General features: G+C 46.4%; 1 protein-coding gene across 1 annotated transcript; it reads left to right on the forward strand.

Moving 5' to 3' along the window:
- The first annotated feature begins 199 nt into the window (after positions 1-199).
- ALG2 (ALG2 alpha-1,3/1,6-mannosyltransferase) lies at positions 200-24,704 on the forward strand. The gene is made up of 2 exons (XM_029589888.1): positions 200-617; positions 22,424-24,704. The coding sequence occupies exons 1-2, from the start codon at positions 312-314 to the stop codon at positions 23,324-23,326; spliced, it is 1,209 nt and encodes a 402-aa protein (XP_029445748.1). The 5' UTR covers positions 200-311; the 3' UTR covers positions 23,327-24,704.
- Positions 24,705-27,077: the final 2,373 nt, after the last annotated feature.

Here is a 27,077-nt window from a genome sequence, read left to right on the forward strand (position 1 = left end):
AGTATACAATTTGGACAACTAAAAAAAGGGTAAACATTATTGCCTAAGTGCATATTTAAAAAATACGTACGACTAAATTCTAACCAAAATTGTTAGAATGGTGAAAAGAATGATATTAAACACATGCAGGAAAACACGAGGCTAGCTCCATAAAATGAAGCTGACGTGTCCATCGTCCATCTCTCAGACATGTAAAACTACGTCATTTCCGCCATAGTCCTTTACAATAAAAGATTCTCCTTTTTTTGGTTCAATGCCATTGAGGCTACGCGGTCAGGAAGTGGCATAGCCTTTTTTTCTCTCTCTCAGGCATGGCACCCAAGGTTTTGTTTTTGCATCCGGATCTGGGCTTGGGCGGTGCTGAGCGCCTGGTGCTGGATGCGGCATTGGCGCTGCAAGCGCGTGGATGCCACGTGGAGATCTGGACCGCACACTACGACCCCGAGCGCTGCTTTGCCGAGTCACAACGTGTGACGGTGGTGTGCGCAGGGGACTGGCTGCCACGCACGGTGTTTGGGCACGGAGCCGCGCTCTGCGCTTACTTGCGAATGATATATTTGGTGCTCTACATCATCTTTCTTAGCGGCATCGAGTTCGACGTGGTATTCTGTGACCAGGTGAGGGGCATGTACGACATCATGTGTCATAATGTCCTCGCCATTGCTCGGTCAAAATCTGACAAGGCATCTGTGTGGTTTCCAAAATACATATTCAGCAACATCTCAGACCCCCTTTATAGTCTCTCCTCCACCCCTGATCTTCTGCTCCCTTCTCTTCTCAAGCAGTGTGTTTATAATTATGACAGTGGTCACTATTCTTACCTAGGTGAGTTTCTTGGTTAAACAGTAAATCTCTAGAGGGGTGGAGGAGAAGGACTGGAGGCTTTTTGGGAAGGTGCTGGCAGTTCTATTGGGTACCTGAGTCGGCAAACCTAACTAGCCCCCCATTAATCGTTTGGCCAGGGATAATCGTTTGGGCACAGTCCTTCCATCAGCATCCCTCTTGTGGATAAGTCTTGTGTTGATCCGATTGAATGTATCACAACCCTTTTTCCCTGGATCAATATGATTATTAAAACTGCTCTACCATGATGTATAAAGTATTGCGGCTGCTATATTAGTTCACTTAAATGCATGAAAATAAAGGTTAACTTAAAACATATATATAAGATGATACGTTTTTATTGCACTAACTTAACATAGTTCTTGATTAGCTTTAAGAAGCTAATACTCCTTTTCTCAGGCCAGAATAGAAGGAGCAAAAGATGGCATTTATTGGAAAATATAAGTGAGTCATAAAAAGTATTCCAATGATAGTGTGAAAGAGAAGAAGGTGAGACTGGGGGTAGGAAGGGGGTGAATGGTGATCTTTCTTAGCATGTGACAGATGGACTCAGGACCAGTGGGTTATGCTCCCCTGCCAGGAGATGGAGCAAGCTGATCTCACAGTATATATATACTCCCGCAGTGACACCAGCCTGCCAGGGTTCTCCATCTCCAGCAGGTGGTGGACCTGCAATGCCCTATGGGGATTGCTTCAGATACTGGAAGGAGAATTTAAAATGGAATAAGGAAAGCCCCATTCTCCTGCGGTGATGCCAGATGATCCCTCCCCCAGTTGAGAATTCCTGAAGTGATTTCTGTGGTCCCTTAGCTGTATACCTTGGTCCTGTAGCTGGGTTTTCTGATGTGGACTTAGCTGATTGTACAGCTTAAAGGCAGTGGGTGCAGAAGGCCGAGGGCTGCGGCACTGGCACATGCCCTCTCTCTCCACAGCTGGAGACTGTTTCTGTACTCAGCTGGTAAGGCTGAGCTCGGGTAAGTTTAAAAAACAAAACAAAACGTTAAGGCAGAGACAGTGTAGGGGGGTTTGCAGGACTTCCTCCGGTCTCCAAGCTTGGTGTGCCATTCTGAAGTTCGTTCCCGCTCCTATAGGGGTTAGGGGACCTCGCAGCTAGGCTTCTTGCCTGTGTGCTGTGTGGTAGGCCGCGGCAGCGTTTTTGTGCGCTTCTGTGTGTGCTTTACTGCCCTCTACAGGATGTCGGTGTGCACAGTGTGTTGGCTCATGCTCTGGGCACTCAGTTTTGGGCACACTTTTTGCACGCACAAATTTTTAAGCAGTGGCGGTGTGCCCAAGCTTTGGCACACAGTTTGTGCATGTGCTTTTTGCGGTGCTTACTCTTGGGGTACCTAATTTTTGTGTGCTTGAAATGTTTTCAGCACGAGCCAGCTGGACGCACATTCTCCGTCGCCTATGCACTGATGGCGCCAGTGAGCAAGAAATCTAAGCACCTTTCTCTCTGTGTCGCCTGTCATATTTGGGCATCTCAGCTTGATATGTCTGCACTGTTTAGAGGCTCAGGGAGAGTTGTCTTCCTCTGATTTTGCTAAGCCTGGATCCTCCCAGCCTGAGGTACACTGGATCTTGGAACTTCCTTGACTTGTTCCTCTGCAGGAGATGGCAGTTCAGTGGGTCCCGCTCCAGTTCCTTCTTGGTTTGGCCTGGATCCAGCTGCCTTTTCTTGGGTGGAGTTTTTCAAGGTTTGCAATCCTTTCTTCAGATGCAATCCTCAGCTTCGCCCACTCTTTGTCAGGTCAGATCCTCAACCAGTGGCCCCTCCAGCCCTATGTTTAAGCGCCGGAATACCTTCGGTTCGCTGCAGGTAATCCTGACAGAACCCTGGATGGCATAGATGATGAGGCAGATCCTGATTCCCTGGAAGATGGGGAAATTCCTTCGGGATTGGAACCGTATTGGACAATGTTGCTGTTCTTTCATAGAGATGAATTGCCAGCCCTGATTTCCAAGACCTTAAAGATGTTGGGTGTTCCTGGTGCAGATTCCATGTCTGAACCGAGGAAGAATCCCATTTTGGCTTCCTTGCATAAAGCCTCTTGTTTTTTTCCTGTTATGGATGCCATTCAGGAATTGATTGATCTTGAATGAGGTGCCACAGAGCCAACTTTCAAAGGGGGACAGACATTGGAAGGCCTGTAGCCCCTGGATCCAACGGTGAGGGAGCGTTTGCGTTGTCCCAAAGTGGATGCATTGGTCTGTGCTGTCTCTAAGTGGATGAATATCCCTTGGAGGGAGGAATGGACCTGAAGGATGTGCATGATAGGAGGATTGAGGCTATCCTTAAGCAAGCCTTTGAAGCAGTGGCAATGACTTTACAGATAGCGTCTTGTTGTTACCTAGTGGCATGATCTTGTCTGCTTCCTTCTCAGGAGGTTGATGATTCTAGAGTGGATTTCAGAGCAGTTATGGAACCTGCTGCCGCATTTTTAGATGATGCGGGCTGCGATTTGGTCTGTACCTCAGCAAGAGGAATGGCTTCTGTGGTAGTGGCCAGGCGTCAACTATGGTTGTGAAATTGGTCAGCTGACACAGCATCCAAAGCTAATCTTACAAAAATGCCTTTTAAAGACTCGCTTTGTTTGGGAGTGAGTTGGAGAAATTGGCCAGTAAGTGGGGTGAATCTCTGGTCCCTCAATTGCGGAGGATAAGAATTAGTTGCAGCGCCCTTCTGGTATGAGGAGTCATCTCTGGGGTTCCAAGCACTTTCGTCCCTACCAGAGGGTCAATCTTTTAGAAGACTTGGCCTTTCAGTAGGTCTCAGTCCTTTCATCCCCGACAGCCCAAGAGAGGAGTGGGCTCAGGCGGTGGATCCTCTTGAGCTTCCCAGGAAGGTTTGTCGACTCACCTTTGCAAACAGGAGATAGGGGGATGCCTCTCTTATCAGAGGTGGGTCAAGATCACATCGGATTAGTCGGTCCTGGAGGTGATTCGAGAAGGATATGCGTTGGAATTTCTCAGTTTTACTCGGGATGCATTCATGGTGTCTCCTTGCCACTCCCTGCAGAAGAAGCAGACAGTGGAATCTATGATTCTGAGGCGCCTCCATCTGAAGGGTGTGGTTTCAGTGCCTATGACTCAAGAAAGTATGGGGTGATATTCCATTTATTTTGTGATGCCCAAAGGAGTGCTCCTTTCATCCCAACCTAGATCTCAAAAGTGTCAACTGTCATTTGAGGGTAACTCATTTTCACATGGAAGCCTTAAGCTCAGTGATAATGGCCGTGTAGACAGGAATTTCTGACCTCTCTGGATCTGTCCAAGGCCTGCTTTCATATTCCCATCCGTTTGGAGCACCAATGTTTTCTGTGATTTGTGGTATTGGGACACCATTATCAGTTTAGGGCGCTGCTTTTTTGTCTAGCCATCGTTCCCAGAATGTTTTCCAAGGATATGGTGGTAGTAGCAGCATCATTGAGAAGAGATGGGATCCTGGTACACTCGTATTTGGACAACTGGCTGATTTGAGTCAAGTCTCAGGTAGAGAGCCACCTGGTGACCCGTAAGGTGATCTCCTTGTTGCAGGAGCTCGGTTGGGTGGTGAACCTGGCCAAGAACAGTCTTCAGCCTTCTCAGTCGTTGGAGTATCTGGGTGTTTGGTTCAATATGAGACAATAGAAGGGTTTCCTGCCGGAAGTTCGGATTCAGAAATTTATATTACAGGTGCGTCAGTTGGTGAGCACAATACGCCCGATGGTGAGGATCTGTCTACAGGTGCTCGGTTTGATGGCAACAATGCTGGAAGTGGTGCCATGGGCGAGAATGGAAATGCTTCCTCTTCAGCGCTCACTGCTGTCTCGTTGGAACCCACAGTCTCAGGGCTATTTGGTCCAGCTCCACTTGCTGATGGAAATCTGGGGAGCTCACTGTCAGAAGCTGACGCACCAAGAGCATTGGAATGCCAAAGAGTCCGTCTGGAACATCAATCGCCTGAAAGCCTGGGCGGTCCAGTTGGCATGCTTGCGGTTCAGCCACAGACTGCAGGGTCAAGCAGTCCGAGTGATGTCAGACAACGCAACAACAGAGGCCCACATCAATCGATGGAGGGACCAAGAGCCAGCAAGTTTCGCAGGAAATAGACCAATTTAGAGAATGGACGGAAGGACATCTACAGATGATATCGGCCTCGCACATTACAGGAAAAGACAGTGTAAGAGCAGACTTTTCAGCGGGGAGAGTCTGGACCCAGGAGAATGGTTGTTGTAGGATGAGATATTTCAGCTGATAGTGGATCACTGGGGCCTTTCATTCTTGGACCTGATGGCGAATTCTCGCAATATGAAGGTTTATTTATTTATTTTATTTTCTCTATTCTTCAGTCGCAGGAGAGATCCTTGGGCATAGATGCTCTCATACAGGTCTGGCCGGAAGACAAGTTGCTTTATGCCTTTCCTCTGTGGCCCTTGTTGGGCAGGGTAGTTCACAGGATTGAAGGCCACAGGGGAATGATACTCCTGGTGGCACTGGATTAGCACTGATGACAGTAATATGCAGATCTGCGAAGATTCCTAGTAGAGACCCCCCCTTCGTCTTCTGCTGTCCACGAATCTGTTGCAGCAGGGACCTGTCCTTCATGAAGATCCGACTCTGTTTTGTCTTGTGGTTTGGCTCTTGAGAGGGCTCGCTTGTTGAAGCATGGGTATTCTTCTGCGGTGATGCTACCTTGCTCCACGCTCGGAAGTTCTCCACTTCCTTGGCCTATGTGCGGTTTGGAGAGTGTTTGTGGCCTGGTGTGAGGATCGAGTTGTTCTTCATTCTGTTATGATCCCACTCATTCTGGAATTTTTGCAGGATGGGTTAAAATAAAGGATTGGTTTTTAATTCCTTGACGGTACAGGTTGCAGCTCTTTTCTGTTTCAGGGGCCCAGTGAATGGTGATTCCTTATCGTCTCATCCTGATGTGGCCCATATTTTGAAGGGAGTGAAGCATTTTTGGCCTCCCTGGAAGTTACCGGTTCCGTTGTGGAATCTTAATTTAGTGATGGGATTCTTGGTGGGCCCTATGTTCCAACCACTGCGGAGCCTTTCCTTAACGGTTATTGACCTTGAAGACATGTTCTTGGTGGCTATCTGTTCTGCACTTCTAATTTCCGAACTGCAGGCCTTGTCTTGCTGGGAGCCGTTCCTTCAGGTGACTCCAGGGGCATTACAGCTGGGTACTGTTCCATCCTTCTTGCCCAAAGTGTTCTCAGAATTTCATTTGAATCAGTCCATTTCCTTATCGTCCCTGGATAAGGTCAGGGACACGGAGGAGTATTATATCTTGTGTTCCTTGGATGTGAAGAGACTTGGCATGGAGGAGTTAGCCTAGCAGCAGGCTTTAAACTAGTGAGATCAGCATTCAGATCTCACTGCCACTCCTTGTGACCTTGGATAAGTCACTTTACCCTGCGTTAACTTCAGGTACAAACTTATATTGTGAGTCCTCTGGAGACAGAAAAATAACTACAATACCTGAATGTAATCTGCTTTGAAGTGCTGAAAAGCGGACTATAAATAAATAACTGGAGGTTTCTGAGTCTTTCCAAAAGACATATTGTCTGTTTTTCCTTCATGGTGGGAGGAAGCAGGATGAACCAGTTTCACAGGCTACTATAGCTCGCTGGATTAAGGAGGTAGTCACAGAGGCGTATGTGGATGCTGAAAAGCCGTTGCCTACTCAGGTCAAGGCTCATTCCACTAGCGCTCAGGCAGTGTCATGGGCGGAGGTTAGATTGTTGTCTCCCAGCGACATTTGCCGAGCTGCGACGTGGTCCTCCTTTCGTACCTTTTCCAGGTTTTTTCATCTGGATGTGCAGACCTGGGAGGACACAGCCTTTGCATTTGCGGTGTTGACTAAACCATGGGCAGCCTCCCACCCTGTTCAGGAGTAGCTTTGGTACATTCCATTGGTCCTGAGTCTATCTGTCTACTCGCTAGGAAATGGAGAAATTACTTCTTACCTGATAATTTCATTTTCCTTAATGTAGACAGATGGGCATAGCTTCCTACCATCGACTGTCAAATGATTGTGTCAATGGTCCTCCTGTCGGGCTCCGGGAACCAGGGGTTACTGGTAAATGTTCATTCAGTCCCTAGATTGGGTTACCTACATTTTTACTTGAGTTCAGTGTTTGTTGGTTGAGTACAGTTACGGTTGACTGTTTTTAATCAAGTTTTTTGCTAGTCTGTCCACACTTGCTTTTGAAGAGAATACAGGCAGGCTGGTGTCACTGCAAGAGTATATATACAGTGACGTCTGCTTGCTCCATCTCCTGCTGGCAGGGGAGCATAACCCACTGGTCCTGAGTCTGTCTGTCTACACTAAGGAAAACAATAGTAATTTCCTAGCGTGTAGTAGATGGACTCAGGACCAATGGGTATAGTGTACTCCTGATAGCAGTTGGAGACGGATCAGATTTCAATCTGACGTCAGCCCTAGTACATATATCCCTGCAGGAAGTGCAGCTCTTCAGTATTTTCCGTCTCCATAGCAGTTAGGGACTCTACGCACGCTCGCACAGCGTTAGAGTAATTTCACCAAAGAAAACCAAAAGAATAAGAAGAAATCTTACCTCTACAGCAGAGCCCCGCTCTCCTGCGGTGACACCCATTGGGTCCCTCCCCCTGTTGAGAATTCCCGAGGTGATTTCCGCAATCCCTCGGAGGTAAGCCTCGGTCCGGCGGCCGATCCTCGGCGGGGACCTAGCCCCCGAAATCGGGTGAGGCTGAGAGGCAGTGGGTGCAACCTCGAGCGCGGCGGTGAAGGTATTTTCCCTCTCCCCCCACAGCTGGAGACCGCCCAGAACAAGACCGGGAAGCGCCGAGACAAGGTAAGGTAGAAATCTAATTAAAAGTCTCCGGTCCCTGAAGCTCGAGGAGTCGCACAGGTCACCAGCCGACACCAGTGCCACCGAGTTGATCTGCCCTAGCAGGGCTAGACCCCAGTTAGATCCAAGAGTCCTTTCACGTGGAGACCCTCCGAGGTGGTCGCCGTATTGCCCGCCTGGTCGCCGTCACCATTTTGATCTGTTCACCGCTCCGATCCATGCACACAGAGGCGAGCCATGCGCACAAATACAAATACGGTGGTGACACGCGCCTGTTTAACACAGACCAGGAACAACACTCCTGGGGAGGTCCTGGAATCAGCTGTATCATTCCTCGTGAATGCCGCTTCTGATCTGGTGTGCACTGCAGCTAGAGGAGTGTCATCCGCCGTGGCAGTCAGAAGACAACTCTGGCTCCGAAACTGGTCGGCCGACGCATCCTCCAAAACAAGACTCACAAGGATGCCTTTCAAGGGAACCCTCTTATTCGGAAGCGAACTAGAGAAACTAGCCAACAAATGGGGCGAGTCCCCACTGCCGTGGCTACCGGAGGACAGGAATAAGAGAAACCAGCAATCCTTCCCCCAAACTTCCAGGGGCAGAGGATCATAGAGCTTCAACCCATATAGAAGCACATATCAAGCGGCCTGCCCCGCAGGCTGAAGCCAGTTCTTTCGGAACAAGCACAACAAAAAGGGAGTCAGCTCAGGCCCAGGCCCCAGTCGCACCCCATAATGAAAATCAGCCGACCTGTCCAAAGGAAGAAGCCATAGGGGGCAGACTTGCCCTATTCTACCAAAGATGGGTTGAGATAACTTCGGACAAGTGGGTCCTGTCCATCATTCGAGAGGGATATTACCTGGATTTCCACCACCTCCCTCCGGACAAGTTTGTGGAATCCCTCTGCCACAACCCTTCCAAGAGGATGGCAGTGGAAGTTACACTGACCAGACTGCTAGCCTTAGAGGCTATAACACCGATGCCTCCACAACAAATAAATACTGGACATTATTCCATCTATTTTATCGTCCCCAAGAAAGAAGGAACATTCAGGCCTACCCTGGACCTCAAGGCAGTCAACCGTCACCTGAAGATTCCTCGCTTCTGCATGGAAACCCTATGCTCAGTAATAAGGGCGATACAACCGGGAGAGTTCCTTACATCCCTGGATCTGTCTGAAGCCTACCTACACATTCCGATCCATCAAGAGCATCAGCGTTTTCTACGCTTCTCGATCCTGGACTGTCACTACCAGTTCTGGGCACTACCATTCGGGTTAGCCACTGCACCGTGGACGTTCACCAAGATCATAGTGGTGGTGGCAGCAACACTGAGGAAGGAAGGAATCCGTGTACACCCTTATCTAGACGATTGGCTGATCAGGGCGAAATCCCCAGAGGAAAGCCACCAGGCAATCAACAGAGTCAAAACTCTACTGGAGAACCTCGGGTGGGTGGTCAACACAAACAAGAGCTGTCTGCAGCCCTCCCAATCTCTAGAATACTTGGGAGTCCGGTTCGACACCAAACAAGACAAGGTCATCCTGACACCAATGAGGAGATCAAAACTGATGACTCAGTTACGAACCCTGTTGAGTGAACTTCGCCCCACAGCATGGGACTACCTACAAGTCTTCGGCCTCATGGCATCCACACTGGAAGTAGTGCCATGGGCAAGAGCTCACATGAGACCCCTACAACGCTCACTACTATCACGATGGAATCCATTGTCCCAGAACTACACCATATGTCTTCAGCTCCCGGACAGAGTTCAGACCCAATTACGATGGTGGCTACAGGAAGGCCAACTGAGCCAGGGAACAAGACTATCCTCACCAACCTGGATCCTGCTCACCACGGATGCCAGCCTACGAGGCTGGGGAGCACACTGCCAGGAGCTAACCGTCCAAGGACAATGGAACAAAGAAGAGTCGGGATGGAACATCAATTGTCTAGAAGCCTGGGCAGTCAGACTAGCCTGCCTACGGTTCGGTCACAGACTCCGAGACAAAGCAGTCAGAGTAATGTTGGACAACACCACAACGGTGACCTACATCAACTGTCAGGGAGGAACCAGAAGCCAACAGGTGTCTCTGGAAATAGACCCCCTTATGTCATAAGCGGAAGCGAATCTTCAAGAGATCTCGGCCGTCCACATCGCCGGGAAAGACAACGTCGCTGCTGATTACCTCAGCAGAGAAAGTCTAGACCCAGGAGAATGGAGACTGTCGACCAGAGCATTCCAATTGATAGTGAACTGGTGGGGAACACCAACAATGGACCTCCTGGCAAACCGGTCCAGCGCCCAAGTGCCCAGTTTCTTCAGCCGCAGGCGGGAACCCCAGTCCCAGGGAATCGATACCCTGGTACAGACCTGGCCACAGGAGACTCTGTTATACGCCCTCCCGCCGTGGCCCCTATTGGGCGCAATCATCCACAAGATAGAACACCACAGGGGACCAGTACGTCTAGTGGCTCTGGACTGGCCAAGAAGACCGTGGTACGCAGACATGCGAAGACTGCTGACAGGGAGCCCCCTCCCGCTACCTCCACACAGAGACCTGCTCCAACAGGGACCGATCCTCCACAAGGATCCAGATCGATTCTCTCTTATGGTCTGACCATTGAGAGGACTCGCCTGAGGAAGACCGGATACTCGGGGGCAGTAATGGACACCCTACTCCGAGCACGTAAGTTCTCCACATCCCTAACATACATAAGGATTTGGAGAGTATTTAAAGCCTGGTGCGAGGACCACAACATCATAACACACTCAGTCAAAATTCCTGCGATTCTGGAATTCCTGCAGAACGGCCTACAGAAGGGATTGTCTCTCATCTCCATCAAGGTACAGGTGGCCGCATTGTCATGCTATGGAACCAAGAGCGAGATCGGCAGCATAGCCTCTCACTCGGATGTCTTCTGCTTTCTAAAAGGATTCAAGCAGATCCAACCACCCCTAAAGTGGCTGGTGTCTCTTTGGAACCTCAACCTGGTCCTAGATTTCCTAGCAGGAACCTCCTTCAGACCTCTTCGCGGCCTGTCTCTCCGACTATTAATATTGAAGACAGCCTTCCTGCTGGCAGTCTGTTTGGCCCGTCGTATATCCGAGCTACAAGCACTGTCCTGCCGGGAGACGTTCCTCAGACTCACCCCAGGAACCATCCAGTTACGCACAGTTCCGTCGTTCCTCCCCAAAGTGGTGTCTCACTTCCCTCTCAACCAAACCATCTCACTACCATCGCCAGATGAGCATAAGAATTCGGAAGAGGCTCGACGTCTATGCCATCTCAACGTCGGCAGACTCCTAGTCCGATACCTGGAAAGGTCGGAATCCGTACGAAAGACGGACCATCTATTCGTCCTTCCCAGTGGGAAGAAGCAAGGAGAAGTGGCCTCGCAGGCTACCATAGCCCGCTGGATCAAAGAAGTCATCAAAGCGGCCTACTGAGAAGCATGCAAGCCACCGCCTTTACAAGTCAAGGCCCATTCCACTAGAGCCCAGGCAGTGTCCTGGGCGGAAACCAAGATGCTGTCACTCGCCGAGATCTGTCGGGCGGTGACATGGTGCTCCATCCACACCTTCTCCAGGTTTTACTGCCTGGATGTTCAGGCTCGAGAGGACACAGCATTTGCAAGGGCAGTACTAAGTGGGTCACGGGCAGCCTCCCACCCGGTTCGGGAGTACCTTTTTTACATCCCATTGATCCGGAGTCCATCTGCTACACGCTAGGAAATGGAGAAATTATTTACCTGATAATTTCGTTTTCCTTAGTGTAGACAGATGGACTCAGCATCCCACCCACGGCTGCCGTTATTCATGGAATCCTCAAGTAACATCACCGACAGTGAATGATTCACGGGTAAGCCATGCCTTTCTCCAACTAGAACACCCATCCTACCAGGTGTCGACGCTTCTCTTTTGTGGGCACTGGCGGTCTCCAGCTATAACCAATTCAACCAGTCCAAATTAATTAAGTTAACCAAGTTATAAAGTTAATCAAGTTATCCAAGTTATAAAGTTAATCAAGTTATTCAAATTATTCAGTCATACATATATCCACAATTGCTTTTCGTGGAGAATACTGAAGAGCTGCACTTACTGCAGGGGTATATGTACTAGGGCGTACGTCAGACTGAAATCTGACCCGTCTCCAACTGCTATCTGGAGTACACTATACCCATTGGTCCTGAGTCCATCTGTCTGCACTAAGGAAAACAAAATTATCAGGTAAGTAATTTCTCCATTTCAATTGTAGTAATTTCTCCATGTGAGTCCTTTCTTCTCAGTTTGAAGTGTCTGATCCTTTTAACTTCAAAAGTTCATGGTTTGTGTTAGATTTTCCCGTAAGCACTTGCCTGTTGCCAAGTGCTTACACCGAGAGGGAATTTAGTTCTCTTTAGAACCAAGAACCACTTATACTGTTCAAATGCCTTTCTGTTAAGACTTTCCAAAATAAACCATGCATGCAATCAAAGAACATCTAAAATCCTCTTACCCAATACAGTTTATTTCACTAAGGGGAATTTTTCCCTATATTATCATGGTTCAAGTCCATTCATCCATCCCAAGCAAAAATACAAAGTGTCCTCTGACACACTTGTACACATCATCAATTTGACTTTTTCACCATGGGTTTCCCATCCAAACAGTTAGTATGAAAAATAGAAAATGGATAAGTGGGTGGTAATGCAACCAAAGCAGTGATGAAATTTAGGTCTAATGGAAATATCCAGGATTCCCTTTTGTTTGTGTCATACCCCAAGACCTGAAGCTGTAAGGGGACACCTCCATGTGGGGACCATTTTTGGAACCAGACCATTGCATCAATCAGTGAGGCAGGTTAAAGAATACAAAGGTACTGCTGTGAAGTGGAGAAAGGGGGCAAGGTAAGGACATGGATCACTTGCTATTATTGTAATTTCCCCATTCTGCAAGAACATCAAATTCTTTAATCCATGCACAGGCATGTGTGTTGTCGCACTTGGGAAAACGTCCTTTAATGTAAAAATTGTTTTTTGCTTTTAAAATTATGTATTTATTTGAACTTGGTTTTCTGCAACTCCTTTGCACCTCCTTTGCACCTCCTAGCCAGTTGAAATACTTTAATACCAAACTTGTCTTCTGAAACTCAGTGCAGTTCTCACTCTGACTGTCATTGCTTCATGTTGAGACTGCACCTTGAACACTGTGTACAATTCTGGTCACCGCGTCTCAAAAAAGATATAGTTTCGATGGAGAAGGTACAGAGAAGGGCAACCAAAATGATAAAGGGGATGGAACAGCTCCCCTATGAGGAAAGGCTAAATAGGTTAGGACTGTTCAGCTTGGAGAAGAGACGGCTGAGGGGGGGATTCGATAGAGGTGTTTAAAATCATGAGAGGTCTAGAACGGGTAAATGTGAATCGGTTATTTACTCTTTTGGATAATAGAAGGACTAGGGGGCACGCCATGAAGTTAGCATGTAGCACATTTAAAACTAATTGGAGAAAGTTATTTTTCACTCAACGCACAATTAAACTCTGGAATTTGTTGCCAGGGGATGTGGTTAGTGCAGTTAGTGTAGCTGGGTTTGGATAAGTTCTTGGAGGAGAAGTCCATTATCTGCTATTAATCAGGTTGACTTAGAAAATAGTCACTGCTATTACTAGCATCAGTAGCATGAGATATACTTAGTTTTTGGGTACTTGCCAGGTACTTGTAGCCTGGATTGGCCACTTTTGGAATCAGGATGCTGGCTTGATGGACCCTTGGTCTGACTCAGTATGGCATGTTCTTATGTTCATATTTTGACACAAGTGATGGCTGGAGCATTCTCAGGATTGTAAAAAAAACTGATTTGTTTTTTGAAGAGATTTAATAGATGGCTTGTATCAAAACCATTTGCCTGTATATAGACATATCATGTTGTGCTTCAATATTTTGCACAGCTGTGCTTCTTAAAATCTTAGGAAATACCAAGAAGTTCAATAACAAAAATTAAACCTTATGAGTGTAAGGTAAACATCTGTTTACCTGGTTCTTAGATCTAATGCATGCAGAAATGTTTCCTGCATATTCATTATGGATAGCTTGAAAACTAGACCAGCTGAGATACTCCTGAAGACTGGATTGAAAGTCACTGCTAGAGGGATATTATGTTGCTGTGACCATTTTGCTTTGGTATGGCTAGGGGTAAAAATAGATTTTGAAAACTTAGGTGAAGGTCACATTCTTTTTAAGAGCCAAGAAAAATGTTTTCCTCTTTTCTTGCTTTTTCCTTTTTTTTTTTTTTGTTGCTGTTTTGATTTGTCTTTTTTTCTTATTTTGCTCTCTTTTTTTTTTTTTTGTCTTGTCTCCTATTTAATTTAGTTTATTATTTTTTTTGTTTATATGCTTTTGCTTTCCTGAATTTAGGCATCAGGCAACCTGGCTCCTGGGATTTTTCCAGCCCTCTGTATGTCTACCCTAGTAACCACAAACGCTGGTTTTTGCTGAACTAGGTGGATGAGTTGAAGGAGCAAGTCTAAACCTAATGCTTCTGGATTTGGCCATAATGGCTATCAAGCCTTGTAGCGCTCCATATGCGAAAGGATCATCATTGACAATGGTATAGAGATACCATGCATCTACGAACATCACCATTAATAGTGTTTGTCTCCATGGTAAAACATTTGGATTAGTCTCTTGGTGTTGTTATGCCTGAATGTGCTGATAATTTGGGATATTGTGACTTGTATTCCTCTACTCCCAACTTGGGACATAAGAACATAAGAAATTGCCATACTGGGTCAGACCAAGGGTCCATCAAGCCCAGCATCCTGTTTCCAACAGTGGCCAATCCAGGCCATAAGAACCTGGCAAGTACCCAAAAACTAAGTCTATTCCATGTTACCATTGCTAATGGCAGTGGCTATTCTCTAAGGGGCGGATTTTAAATGCCCTGCGCACGTAAATCCGGGCGGATTTACGCGTGCAGGGCCCTTTTGCATAGGCTGCTGGCGAGCGCAGAGCCCCAAGACACACATAAGTCCCGGGGTTTTTTAAAGGGTTTTTGTGCCTGGTGCGCAAACAAAAGTACGCGATTGAGCAATTTTTTAAAATCTACCCTTAAATGAACTTAATAGCAGGTAATGGACTTCTCCTCCAAGAACTTATCCAATCCTTTTTTAAACACAGCTATACTAACTGCACTAACCACATCCTCTGGCAACAGAGTTTAATTGTGCGTTGAGTAAAAAAGAACTTTCTCCGATTAGTTTTAAAAGTGCCCCATGCTAACTTCATGGAGTGCCCCCTAGTCTATTATCCGAAAGCGTAAATAACCGATTCACATCTACCCATTCTAGCCCTCTCATGATTTTAAACATCTCTATCATATCCCCCCTCAGCCATCTCTTCTCCAAGCTGAAAAGTCCTAACCTCTTTAGTCTTTCCTCATAGGGGAGCTGTTCCATTCCCCCTTATCATTTTGGTAGCCCTTCTCTGTACCTTCTCCATCGCAATTATATCTTTTTTGAGATGCGGTGACCAGAATTGTACACAGTATTCAAGGTGCGGTCTCACCATGGAGCGATACAGAGGCATTATGACATTTTCCGTTTTATTCACCATTCCCTTTCTAATAATTCCCAATATTCTGTTTGCTTTTTTGACTGCCGCAGCACACTGAACCGACGATTTCAATGTGTTATCCACTATGAGCTTAGATCTCTTTCTTGGGTTGTAGCACCTAATATGGAACCCAACATTGTGTAATTATAGCATGGGTTATTTTTCCCTATATGCATCACCTTGCACTTATCCACATTAAATTTCATCTGCCATTTTGATGCCCAATTTTCCAGTCTCACAAGGTCTTCCTGCAATTTATCACAATCTGCTTGTGATTTAACTACTCTGAACAATTTTGTGTCATCTGCAAATTTGATTATCTCACTCGTCGTATTTCTTTCCAGATCATTTATAAATATATTGAAAAGTAAGGGTCCCAGTACAGATCCCTGAGGCACTCCACTGTCCACTCCCTTCCACTGAGAAAATTGTCCATTTAATCTTACTCTCTGTTTCCTGTCTTTTAGCCAGTTTGCAATCCACGAAGGGACATCTCCACCTATCCCATGACTTTTTACTTTTCCTAGAAGCCTCTCATGAGGAACTTTGTCAAACGCCTTCTGAAAATCCAAGTATATTACATCTACCGGTTCACCTTTATCCACATTTTTATTAACTCCTTCAAAAAAATGAAGCAGATTTGTGAGGCAAGACTTGCCCTGGGTGAAGCCATGCTGACTTTGTTCCATTAAACCATTTCTTTCTATGTATTCTGTGATTTTGATGTTTAGAACACTTTCCACTATTTTTCCTGGCACTGAAGTCAGGCTAACAGGTCTGTAGTTTCCCGGATCGCCCCTGGAGCCCTTTTTAAATATTGAGGTTACATTTGCTATCCTCCAGTCTTCAGGTACAATGGATGATTTTAATGATAGGTTACAAATTTTTACTAATAGGTCTGAAATTTCATTTTTTAGTTACTTCAAAACTCTGGGGTGTATACCATCCGGTTCAGGTGATTTACTACTCTTCAGTTTGTCAATCAGGCCTACCACATCTTCTAGGTTCACCGTGATTTGATTCAGTCCATCTGAATCATTACCCATGAAAACCTTCTCCATTACGGGTACCTCCCCAACATCCTCTTCAGTAAATACGGAAGCAAAGAAATCATTTAATCTTTCCGCGATGGCCTTATCTTCTCTAAGTGCCCCTTTAACCCCTCGATCATCTAACGGTCCAACTGACTCCCTCACAGGCTTTCTGCTTCGGATATATTTAAAAAAGTTTTTACTGTGAGTTTTTGCCTCTACAGCCAAGTTCTTTTCAAATTCTCTCTTAGCCTGTCTTATCAATGTCTTACATTTAACTTGCCAACGTTTATGCTTTATCCTATTTTCTTCTTTTGGATTCTTCTTCCAATTTTTGAATGAAGATCTTTTGGCTAAAATAGCTTCTTTCACCTCCCCTTTTAACCATGCCGGTAATCGTTTTGCCTTCTTTCCACCTTTCTTAATGTGTGGAATACATCTGGACTGTGCTTCTAGAATGGTATTTTTTAACAATGACCACGCCTCTTGGACATTTTTTACTATTGTAGCTGCTCCTTTCAGTTTTTTCCTAACAATTTTTCTCATTTTATCAAAGTTTCCCTTTTGAAAGTTTAGCACGAGAGCCATGGATTTGCACACTGTTCCTCTTCCAGTCATTAAATCAAATTTATGATTTATATCCCTCTCCCCCCAATATCTTGTTTTGCTTTCTTTGTTATTACACATACAGAGAACTTATATTTGAATCCCACAATATCTCCTAAGGAGATGTTTAAAATGCCAGCTTCTGTTTTCTGGGATCTGCCAGGTACTTGCGACCTGAATTGGCTACTGTTGGAGACAGAATACTAGACTTGATCAGGGGCAGATTGTGGGAAACTATCAGCCCGGGGGATTTTTTCAAAACTGGTCCACAGGGTATCTGAAACCTGGCAGAATTAAGTCCAAAAACTCCAAAATAAATTTCACATTTTTCCTCAATAACTAAGAAATAGAGCATACTCTAGACCAGCAGTGAGTAAACAAAGCTGTAGACCCCCATTCCATCCATGCAAATTAGTTGGGGGCCACCCCACAAGTCTGCTTAGCAGAATACCTCACCTTAGTTACACATGTAGAACACAGATAGGCCCTCACCAAATACAAAATGAAGAGATAATAAAGTTTTCCTAGCGTGTAGCAGATGGACTCAGGACCAATGGGTATAGTATATGTATAATGGGAACTCCATTCCCCCGGATCTTAGAATGGAACCCAACATCTCAACATTCAAGAAAAGACTCAAGACGTGGCTGTTCACGCAGGCCTTTCCTAACTCCAACATTACTTAACTCCCTTCAATCAACATACTTCGCTAGTAATAGCATTAATAGCCACCCCTTATAATGTTATTATATATATATATAATTATCTGATCTTCATTTTCCTTCTTACTCCAAGTTATTGATTCCCTGTTACATGTAACTGCTTTTCTGCACTATTGTTCAAATTGTAAAGTTTATTTTAATTGCACCCCTGTTTCTTGTGAACCTGCATGATGGGACTATCGTCTTGAATGTTGGTATATAAAAAACTTAAATAAATAAATAAAAAATAAATAAATAGTGTACTCCTGATAGCAGATGGGAGACAGACTCAGATTTCAACTCTGACGTCAGGAAGCTTAGCTCCCCAGTATTTTTCCGTCTCCTAAGCAGATAGGGACACATCCACACACTAGAATAGTGTTAGAAATTCTAAACAAAGAAGAAAGAAAATTTACCTCAAGACGACGAGCCCCGCTCTCCTGCGGTGATACCTAAGGGTCCCTCCCCCAGTCGAGAATTCCTGAGGTGATTTCCGAGATCCCTCAGAGGTAAGTCTCGGTCCAGTAGCCGGCTTCCGGCATGGACTTAGCCCCTAGGGTGGCTTAGAGGCAGCGGGTGTTGAATCGAGCGCAGCGGTGAAGGTAATTCCCTCTCCCCCGCAGCCGGAGACCGCCCGGCATGAGACCGGGAAATGCCGAGACCAGGTAAGGTAGAAAACATTTTCTAAGTCTCCGGTCTCCGAGGCTCGAATTGCTGTACAGACCTTCCAAGCGCCTCTCACACCTACCCAGACGTGCCCAATCCAGGCAAAAACCTCCCCTTAGGGGACACAGACAACTCGGGGGAAGAGTCTGACTCCCTGGAGGAAGGGGAAATACCTCCAGGGATGGAACCATACCGAATCATGATGTGATTCTTCTTCAAAGACGAGTTACCAGCTCTCGTGTCTCTGACCCTGAAAATGCTGGTCATTCCAGGCGCGAGTACCATAGCGGAGCCAAAGACAAACCCAGTTTTGGTCGTTCTCTGTCAGGCCTCATGCTATTTCCCAATGCTGCAGGCCGTACAACAACTGATTGACCTGAAATGGAATGCCCTGGAGGCCAGCTTCAAAGGAGGATGGGCCCTAGAAGCTCTATACCCCCTGGAACCCACGGCCAAAGAACTCCTATGATTCCCAAAAGTGGACGCCATGGTCTGCGCTATCTCAAAGCGCACTACCAGCCCAGTCGAAAGAGGAGCTGCAATCAAGGATGCCCAGGACAGACGTCAGGAATCCATCCTTAAACAGTCATTTGATGTCACAGCAATGACCCTGCAGATCGCTTCTTGCTGCACCATTGTGACACATGCCTACTTGCTTCTCTCCAGGGACGTTTCCGCCGTAACATTAGAACCGGCGATATCTTTCCTCACAGATGCGACCTCTGACCTGGTGTGCACCTCAGCTAGAGGCGTCTCCTCCATAGTGGCAGCCAGAAGGCAACTATGTCTCCGAAATTGGTCAGCCGATGCGACCTCCAAGACGAACCTCACAAGAATGTCTTTTAAAGGATCCCTTCTGTTCGGAAGCTAACTGGAGAAGTTAGCCAACAAATGGGGCGAATCCCCAGTACTTCAGTTACCGGAGGACAGGAACAAAAGAAACCAGTGCTCTCTCTCCCCCCCCCCCCCCCCCCCCCTTGAAGAACCAAGGGCAGAGGAGCCCAGCGTTTTAGACCGTACAAAAATACATACCAAGCACCTCGCCCTGCAAGCAGGGCCCAGTCCTTTCGAAACAGACACAACAAGAGGGGAGCCGGCTCAGGTACAAGCCCCAGCTGCAACCCACAATGAGAATCAACGGACCCATCCACAGGAAGAAGCCATAGGGGGCAGACTTACCCTCTTCTACCAAAGATGGGTCGAGATAACGTTGGACAAGTGGGTCCTAACCATCATCCGAGAGGGATACTATCTGGACTTCCACAGCATCCCTCCAGACAAATTTGTGAGATCACCGTGCCACTCCACCTCCAAGAGGATGGCAGTGGAATCCACACTGACAAAACTACTCAACCTAAAGGCAATAACCTCGGTGCCCACGCACCAACAAAATACTGGTCCATCTATTTTATCATCCCCAAGAAGGTGGGAACGTTCCGGCCCCTCCTGGACCGTCAATCGCTACCTGAGCGTGCCGCACTTCTGCATGGAAACCCTACGCTCAGTCATAAGGGTAGTACAACCGGGAGAATTCCTGACTTCACTGGATCTATCCGAAGCCTATCTCCACATCCCGGGCAATCACGACCACCAGCGCTTTCTATGCTTTGCGATACAGGACCATCATTACCAGTTCTGGGCGCTACCCTTCGGACTAGCTACTGCTTCTCAGACATTCACCAAAATCATGGTGGTAGTGGTGGCGACACTGAGGAAAGAAGGAATCCTTGTACATCCGTATCTGGACGATTGGCTGATCAGGGCAAAATCTCCAGGGAAAAGTTACCAGCCGACCTCCAGAGTCAAGAATCTATTGCAGAATCTCGGGTGGGTAGTCAGCACTGCCTGCAGCCCTCCCAATTGCTAGAGTACCTGGGAGTCCGGTTCGACACCAAACAAGACAGGGTTGTTCTTCCCCCTACAAGGAGAAGGAAACTGATGGACCAATTGCGAAAACTGTTGAACTATGCTCGCCCCAAGGTATGGGAATGCCTCCAAGTCCTCGTTCTCATGACATCAACCCTAGAAGTCGTCCCATGGGCAAGGGCCCACATGCGCCCACTACAACATTCCCTACTGTCACGATGGAACCCAATGTCCCAGAAATACTCCATTCACCTCCAGCTACCAGCAGAGGTTCGGACCCAGCTCCAGTGGTGGCTACAGGAAGACCATTTGAGCAAGGGAGTAAGACTATCCCCACCGACCTGGATCTTGCTCACCACGGATGCGAGCCTGCGAGGGTGGGGAGCAAAATCCCCATGATCCTGGAATTTCTGCAGGATGACTTGAAGAAGGGGTTGTCTCTCAACTCCCTCAAGGTTCAGGTGGCCGCGCTGGCCTGCTTCAGAGCCAAAGTGGACGGCATCAGTCTATCAACCCATCCAGATGTTTCCCGCTTCCTGAGAGGGGTCAAACAAATCCAACCACCCTTAAAGTGGCCGGTGCCCCTATGGAAGCTCAATCTAGTACTAGACTTCCTAGCGGGAGCTTCCTTCAGACCTACTCACGGTCTGTCACTATGGCTACTGACCTTGAAGACTGCATTCCTAGTTGCAATATGCTCAGCCTGTCGCATCTCTGAGCTTCAAGCCCTAACCTGTCGAGAACCGTTCCTCAGGTTCACACCGAGATCCATACAACTACGCACGGTCCCCTCTTTTCTTCCGAAGGTGGTTTCTCAATTTCATCTCAACCAAACCATATCTCTACCATCTCCAGACGAACATAAGGACTCGGAAGACTCATGCCGTCTTCGCCACCTAAACGTCGGCAGACTCCTAGTTCGATACCTGGAAAGATCGGCATCCGTACGAAAGACGGACCCCCTATTTGTCCTTCACAGTGGGAAGAAACAAAGGAAAGCGTCCTCGCGGGCAACCATAGCCCGCTGGATCAAAGAAGTAATCAAGGCGACCTACGTAGAGGCAAGGAAGCCTCTGCTCCTACAAGTCAAGGCCCATTCTACAAGGGCCCAACCAAGATGCTGTTACCCGCCGAGATCTGTCGGGCGGCGACGTGGTCCTCCATACATAACTTCTCCAGGTTCTACTGCCTGGATGTCCAGGCCCTGAAGGACACATCATTTGCAAGGGCAGTACTAAGTGGGCCATGGGCAGCCTCCCACCGTTCGGGAGTAGCTTTTGTACATCCCATTGGTCCTGAGTCCATCTGCTATACGCTAGGAAATGGAGAAATTACTTACCTGATAATTTTGTTTTCCTTAGTGTAGACAGATGGACTCAGCATCCCGCCCATGGCTGCCCCAAATTCGGAAATCGTGGGTGACAATCCCCGAGAGCAAGACAAATACGGGTAAGCCAGGTATTATCCCTAGTTCAAGACACCCATAATTGCCGGGTGTCAGCGTTTTTCGGTTGAGTGCACTGGCGTTGTCCAATTTGGAAATCAGTTGAACCAGTACTAGTTAATCAAGTTAGCCAAGTTATTCAAGTTACTAAAACACACATATATTCACAACTGCTTTTCGAAGAGAATACTGAAGAGCTAAGCTTCCTGCACGGGTATATGTAGGCTGACGACAGCTTGAAATCTGACTCCGTCTCCCAACTGCTATCCAGGAGTACACTATACACATTGGTCCTGAGTCCATCTGTCTATACTAAGGAAAACAAAATTATCAGGTAAGTAATTTCTCTATTATCTGTGGTAGTTACTGGAATACATACTACTTTACAGTATTAAACTTACATTTTCTTTATAAGTTTTAATTATTTAAAATTACATCAAATTTACAAACATGTCTGTTTGGGTACTACTAGGTGAAATTAAAAGTTGAAATTCAGCACACATATATATAAGATGGCCTGGAAATATTAAAAAATCTCAGAAAAATGGTATGGGTTAGGATCAAGAGGTGATTTTCCCTGAAGCATTTGAAAATGCCTCAAAATGACTAAAGAAGGAAGGTCTTAGCTCAATTGTAGCTAACAGAGAAAGGAAAAGACAGAAAATTGAAGAATATCAAAAGGAAGAAAAATAAAGAAACAAAGAAACGCAGATATAAGAACATGTCACTTGTTAGTTCACACATATGTAGATAAATATGGATAATAGTAATTTGGGGTCCACACATGCATAAAATATTTTGAGTGATAGAATTTAACTTCAAATTCTAATACTTTTTTCCCTTTTTCATCAGGTATCAGCTTGTATTCCCTTTCTTAAACTGGCCAGAAACCCTAAAAAGGTGCTGTTCTACTGTCACTTTCCAGACCTGCTTCTTGCCCAAAGACAATCTGTACTTAAAAGGATTTACAGAGCCCCAATAGACTGGATGGAAGAGAAGACCACAGGCATGGCAGACTGTATTGTTGTTAACAGCTGCTTCACAGCAAATGTCTTCAAGAACACATTCACATCCTTGTCTTACGTTAATCCAGATGTTCTTTACCCCTCTTTAAACTTCAGCACTTTTGACACAATAGTGGATGCAGATCTGGGTGGTTTAGTTCCCCAGGAAAGGAAGCAGACATTTCTTTCAATCAATAGATATGAAAGGAAAAAAAATCTGCTCCTAGCTCTGGAAGCTTTGCATGATCTACGAGGAAGACTCAGTGCTCACGAATGGGAGAAAATTCATCTAGTTTTAGCTGGTGGATATGACGAAAGGGTTTTGGAGAATGTGGAATACTATGAAGAATTGAAAAATATTGCTGAGAAGCTTGACATTCAAGATCACGTGACTTTCCTTAGGTCTTTTTCAGATGAAGAAAAGCTGTGTCTTCTTTGTAATTGCATATGTGTGCTGTACACACCAAGCAATGAGCACTTTGGCATAGTACCATTAGAGGCAATGTACATGTGTTGTCCAGTCATAGCAGTGAATTCAGGTGGACCTCTGGAGACAGTTGTTAATAATGTTACAGGATTTCTCTGTGATCCTGTCCCAGCACAGTTTTCTGAAGCCATGGAAAAGTTTGTAAAAACCCCATCTTTAAAGAGCTCAATGGGAATGGAGGGACGAACCAGAGTTAAGGAAAGGTTTTCATCGGAAGCATTTTCAAACCAGCTTTACCAGTATATTTGCAAATTAAACCAGTAGAAACTGCAGTATATTATAACTATTTTCACAAAGTCATGTCCACACACAAAACCTTTTGAAAATTCAGCCTTATGACATAGCAATTTAGACCATTTACGCATGTAAATTCCATTTATATGCGTAAACCCTTTTGAAAATTACCTCCTTTGTTTGTTTGTGTCTTCTCTGTGTTCATGGACAAAATTTTGGTATAATAAATTTATAATTAGAAAAAAATTCCAAAAGACCCAGAAGAATATTTTTTTTTGTATTATTGCTTTTATTTTTTATTTCTTTCTCAACGCTATTAAAGCATTGCACATATCGGAAGATGATATGACTGATCTGTCATTTGTCACCTCTCTTGTTTAAGGATAGCAAAGTTATGTCTTGATTTTTCTGCTGTCTATAAAGAGAAACTAAACAATTTGAGAACTTAACATATATTCCTCAAGTTTCTGGTACTACCACTGTTTAAATATTTGGAATTTATTGTATCTGTGGCCCCTTGGGCTGAGGCGAGATTGAATCTACCTGCAGAGAGGAGCCCTGGAGGTTCTCGCCATCAGCAGGCAGACCCAGGTGAAGCAGAGACCGAATAGGACCTTCACCTATATCAGTCCACGTTCCCCTTGGATTGAGCCTTTCAGTGCTGGGGATGGCAGGACTTAGGTGAGGGTCATAGGCAAGGCAGCGAGTCTGCGTATCCAGAGTCTAGGCAGAGGTCAAGGGCAGGCAGCAATCAGGTGTATTCAGAGTCCAGGCAGAGGACAAACAAGCTATCCATCTGAGGGAGAAGAAGAGGAATAGATAGGGCTGAGGCAGGCAGGCAAGGACTGGGACAGGTTGAAGACGAAGGCTGGGACAGGCTTGGGAAGCAACATGCACTTCGCTTGGTAGCTGGTCCTGTTACTGAGGCAGTGAGGGAAAGACGGAGAGAACCCTTTAATGGGCTAGGCATATGAGGTCATCATGAGGCGGCACAGGACTTTTCCAACCTTGGGCCCTTTAAATACAGTGACGTTGGGCGCATGCATGCCTAAGGAGGAATGTGTCTGGTTGGGGAGGGTGGCATCCTACCATGTGGAGCGCTGGTGGTGTATTGCCGCATTGGGAGTCGGGGAGGTAAGAGCGGTTTGCGGGAGCATTCTGCAGACCGCCGAACGCAACAGTATTTTAAAGTTTTTTCATATATTGACAATTGTTATCCATTAGGATAGCTTAAGTTTAAAGGTCTGTAAATGCCACCTATTCATTTATTTGGAATTAATCTGAAAAAAAGTGAAAACCTTCATTGACACCTTTTCTTTATGGATGAATATCATAGTATATTATTACCAAGAGAGGCTGCCAAAAGCTGCTTAGGATGATCACTGGGAAATGGCTGCAATCTCTTCCACTTCTTGAGGTTTCTGTAATGTTAACTTTCTATCCACTGCATTTACTAACTTTTTTTGTTCTCCTGAGTCTGCGTCTTCCCCAAAGGAATATAAATATAAATAAATAAATAAAAATAAAAAAATAAAAATGTGATCAAGATATCTAGCATAGTTGGTTTTAAAAGGGGTTTGGACAACCTTTTGGACAAAAAGTCCATAAACTGTTAGGGGTAGATCTTTAAAAAATATGCGATCGCGTACTTTTGTTCGCGCACCAGGCGCGAACAAAAGTACGCTGGATTTTATAAGATACGCGCGTAGCCGTGTGTATCTTATAAAATCCGGGGTCGGCGCGCACAAGGGGGTGCACATTTGTGCAACCTGCGTGCGCCGAGCCCAGCGCCGAGCCCAGCGCCGAGCCCAGCGCGCGCTGCCTGTTCCCTCCAAGGCGCGCTGCCTGTTCCCAGCCGGCGCGCTCCGTCCTCCGGTCCCGGGGGCTGGTCCGGAGGCCTCGACCACGCCCCCAGGCCCGCCCCCGAAACACCGCGGCACGCCCCCGAAACTCCGCGTCGTTTCGGGAATGCCCGGACACGCCCCCTCCCACCCCTTTTTTAAAGCCCCGGGACTTACGCGCGTCCTGGGGCTTTACGCGCGCCGGCGGCCTATGCAAAATAGGTGCGCCGGCGCGCACAGGCCTTTTAAAATCCGCCCCTTATTGTGTAGATTTGGGAAAGCCACTGCTTATTCTTAAGTGTGAGCAACAAGGAATGCATCTACTCTCTAGGTTCTGCCAGGTGCTTGTGACTCAGATTGCTCACTGTAACAGACAGGATGCTGAACTCAGTGGTCCTTTGGTCTTACTCAACATGGCATCTTATGCTCTTTAATTTGAAGCTACAAAAAGGAAAAAAAAAACTAACCTGATTCTAAGAAAAAAAGTGATCAGATTATGAGATTTTCTCTCTAGATTTTTACTTATCCTTATTATAATAGGCCAGTGTCAGCCATTCAAGACTCGTAACTCTAGGCGTCATGTATGTGTAGCCAAGAGTGGGCATAGCATAGTAAGTCCACTATGCATGCATAGTAAGTCCACACTGCTGGGTGGCCACCCATGTGTGGTGAGCTTGAACAGCAGCCCAACCATGTGTGGCCTTAAGTATCTCCAACACTGCCTCAGTTGCACCTCCCTTCCACAGGAGCAGCAACAGATGTATTAGATGTGCATGTGCAGAGAGAAAAAGAGGCAGAAGGGTAATGGTCAGAAAAACAAATGATTGGAGAAGGGAGCACGGAGGTCAGAGAGAAGATGGTATGGCTGCAGAATTTGAGGAGTGGAAAGGAAAGACATAAAACTCATTTTCCTAGCGTGTAGCAGATGGACTCAGGAACAATGGGTATAGTGTACTCCTGATAGCAGTTGGAGACTGATCAGATTTCAATCTGAGGTCAGCCCTAGTACATATACCCCTGCAGGAAGTGCAGCTCTTCAGTATTTTCCGTCTCCATAGCAGTTAGGGACTCTATGCACGCTCGCACAGTGTTAGAGTAATTTTACCAAAGAAAACCAAAATAAGAAGAAATCTTATCTCTACAGACGAGCCCCACTCTCCTGCGGTGACACCCATTGGATCCCTCCCCTAGTTGAGAATTCTAGAGGTGATTTCCGCGATCCCTCTGAGGTAAGCCTCGGTCCAGCGGCCAACCCCCTAGGTGGGGACCTAGCCCCCGACATCGGTGAGGCTGAGAGGCAGCGGGGTGCAACTTCGAGCGCAGCGGTGAAGGTATTTTCCCTCTCCCCCCACAGCCGAGAGACCGCCTGGACGCCTCCCACAGGACTTAGATCTGCCAGTTTCCCGGACATATAGGGCATGTTTGTACAGCATGACCAGCTTGTCCACAATACATGCATAGTCCCAACCTCTTTCAGACTTGTCTCTCTTTAGAAGTCAAATGACTGCGGCCCAATTGGATTGGTTCTTCTTCGCCAGCCGCAGGACCTGGGAGTGTAGGCCTGGGTTCAGACTTGACACAAATCTCTCCCTGGAGTGGTCTTCTGTGACTCTTGACCTCTTGAACTTTGCCGTGAATTCAGCGATCAATCTTTGCTGCCAACTGCATAAGTTCCGCGAAGGTCTCAGGCATCTCACGAGTCACCAGTTCATCTTTCAACCGGGAGTTCAGGCCTTCAAAAAATAGGGTTTTCAGGCACCTAGGGTCCCAATGTAATTCAGAAGCCAACGTCTTGAATTCAATGGCGAAGTCTGGTAAAGGTTTGTTACCTTGTTTTAGATGAACCAAAGATGATCCTGCCATTGAGTTCTGGGCAGGGTCATCAAATACTGACTTAAACAGTTCAAGAAACCCGGCAAGATCATTCAGGATAGGGTCAT

This window comes from Rhinatrema bivittatum, chromosome 2 (genome assembly GCF_901001135.1).
Source record: "Rhinatrema bivittatum chromosome 2, aRhiBiv1.1, whole genome shotgun sequence".
NCBI classification, from domain to species: domain Eukaryota; kingdom Metazoa; phylum Chordata; class Amphibia; order Gymnophiona; family Rhinatrematidae; genus Rhinatrema; species Rhinatrema bivittatum.

What these genes read in the sequence shown, in the direction of transcription:
- ALG2 (XM_029589888.1), top strand. Translation starts at nt 312, where the DNA reads ATGGCACCCAAGGTTTTGTTTTTGCATCCGGATCTGGGCTTGGGCGGT. An exon ending in ACGTGGTATTCTGTGACCAG is followed by an intron (nt 618 to 22,423) that starts GTGAGGGGCATG and finishes CTTTTTCATCAG; the next exon opens with GTATCAGCTTGTATTCCCTT.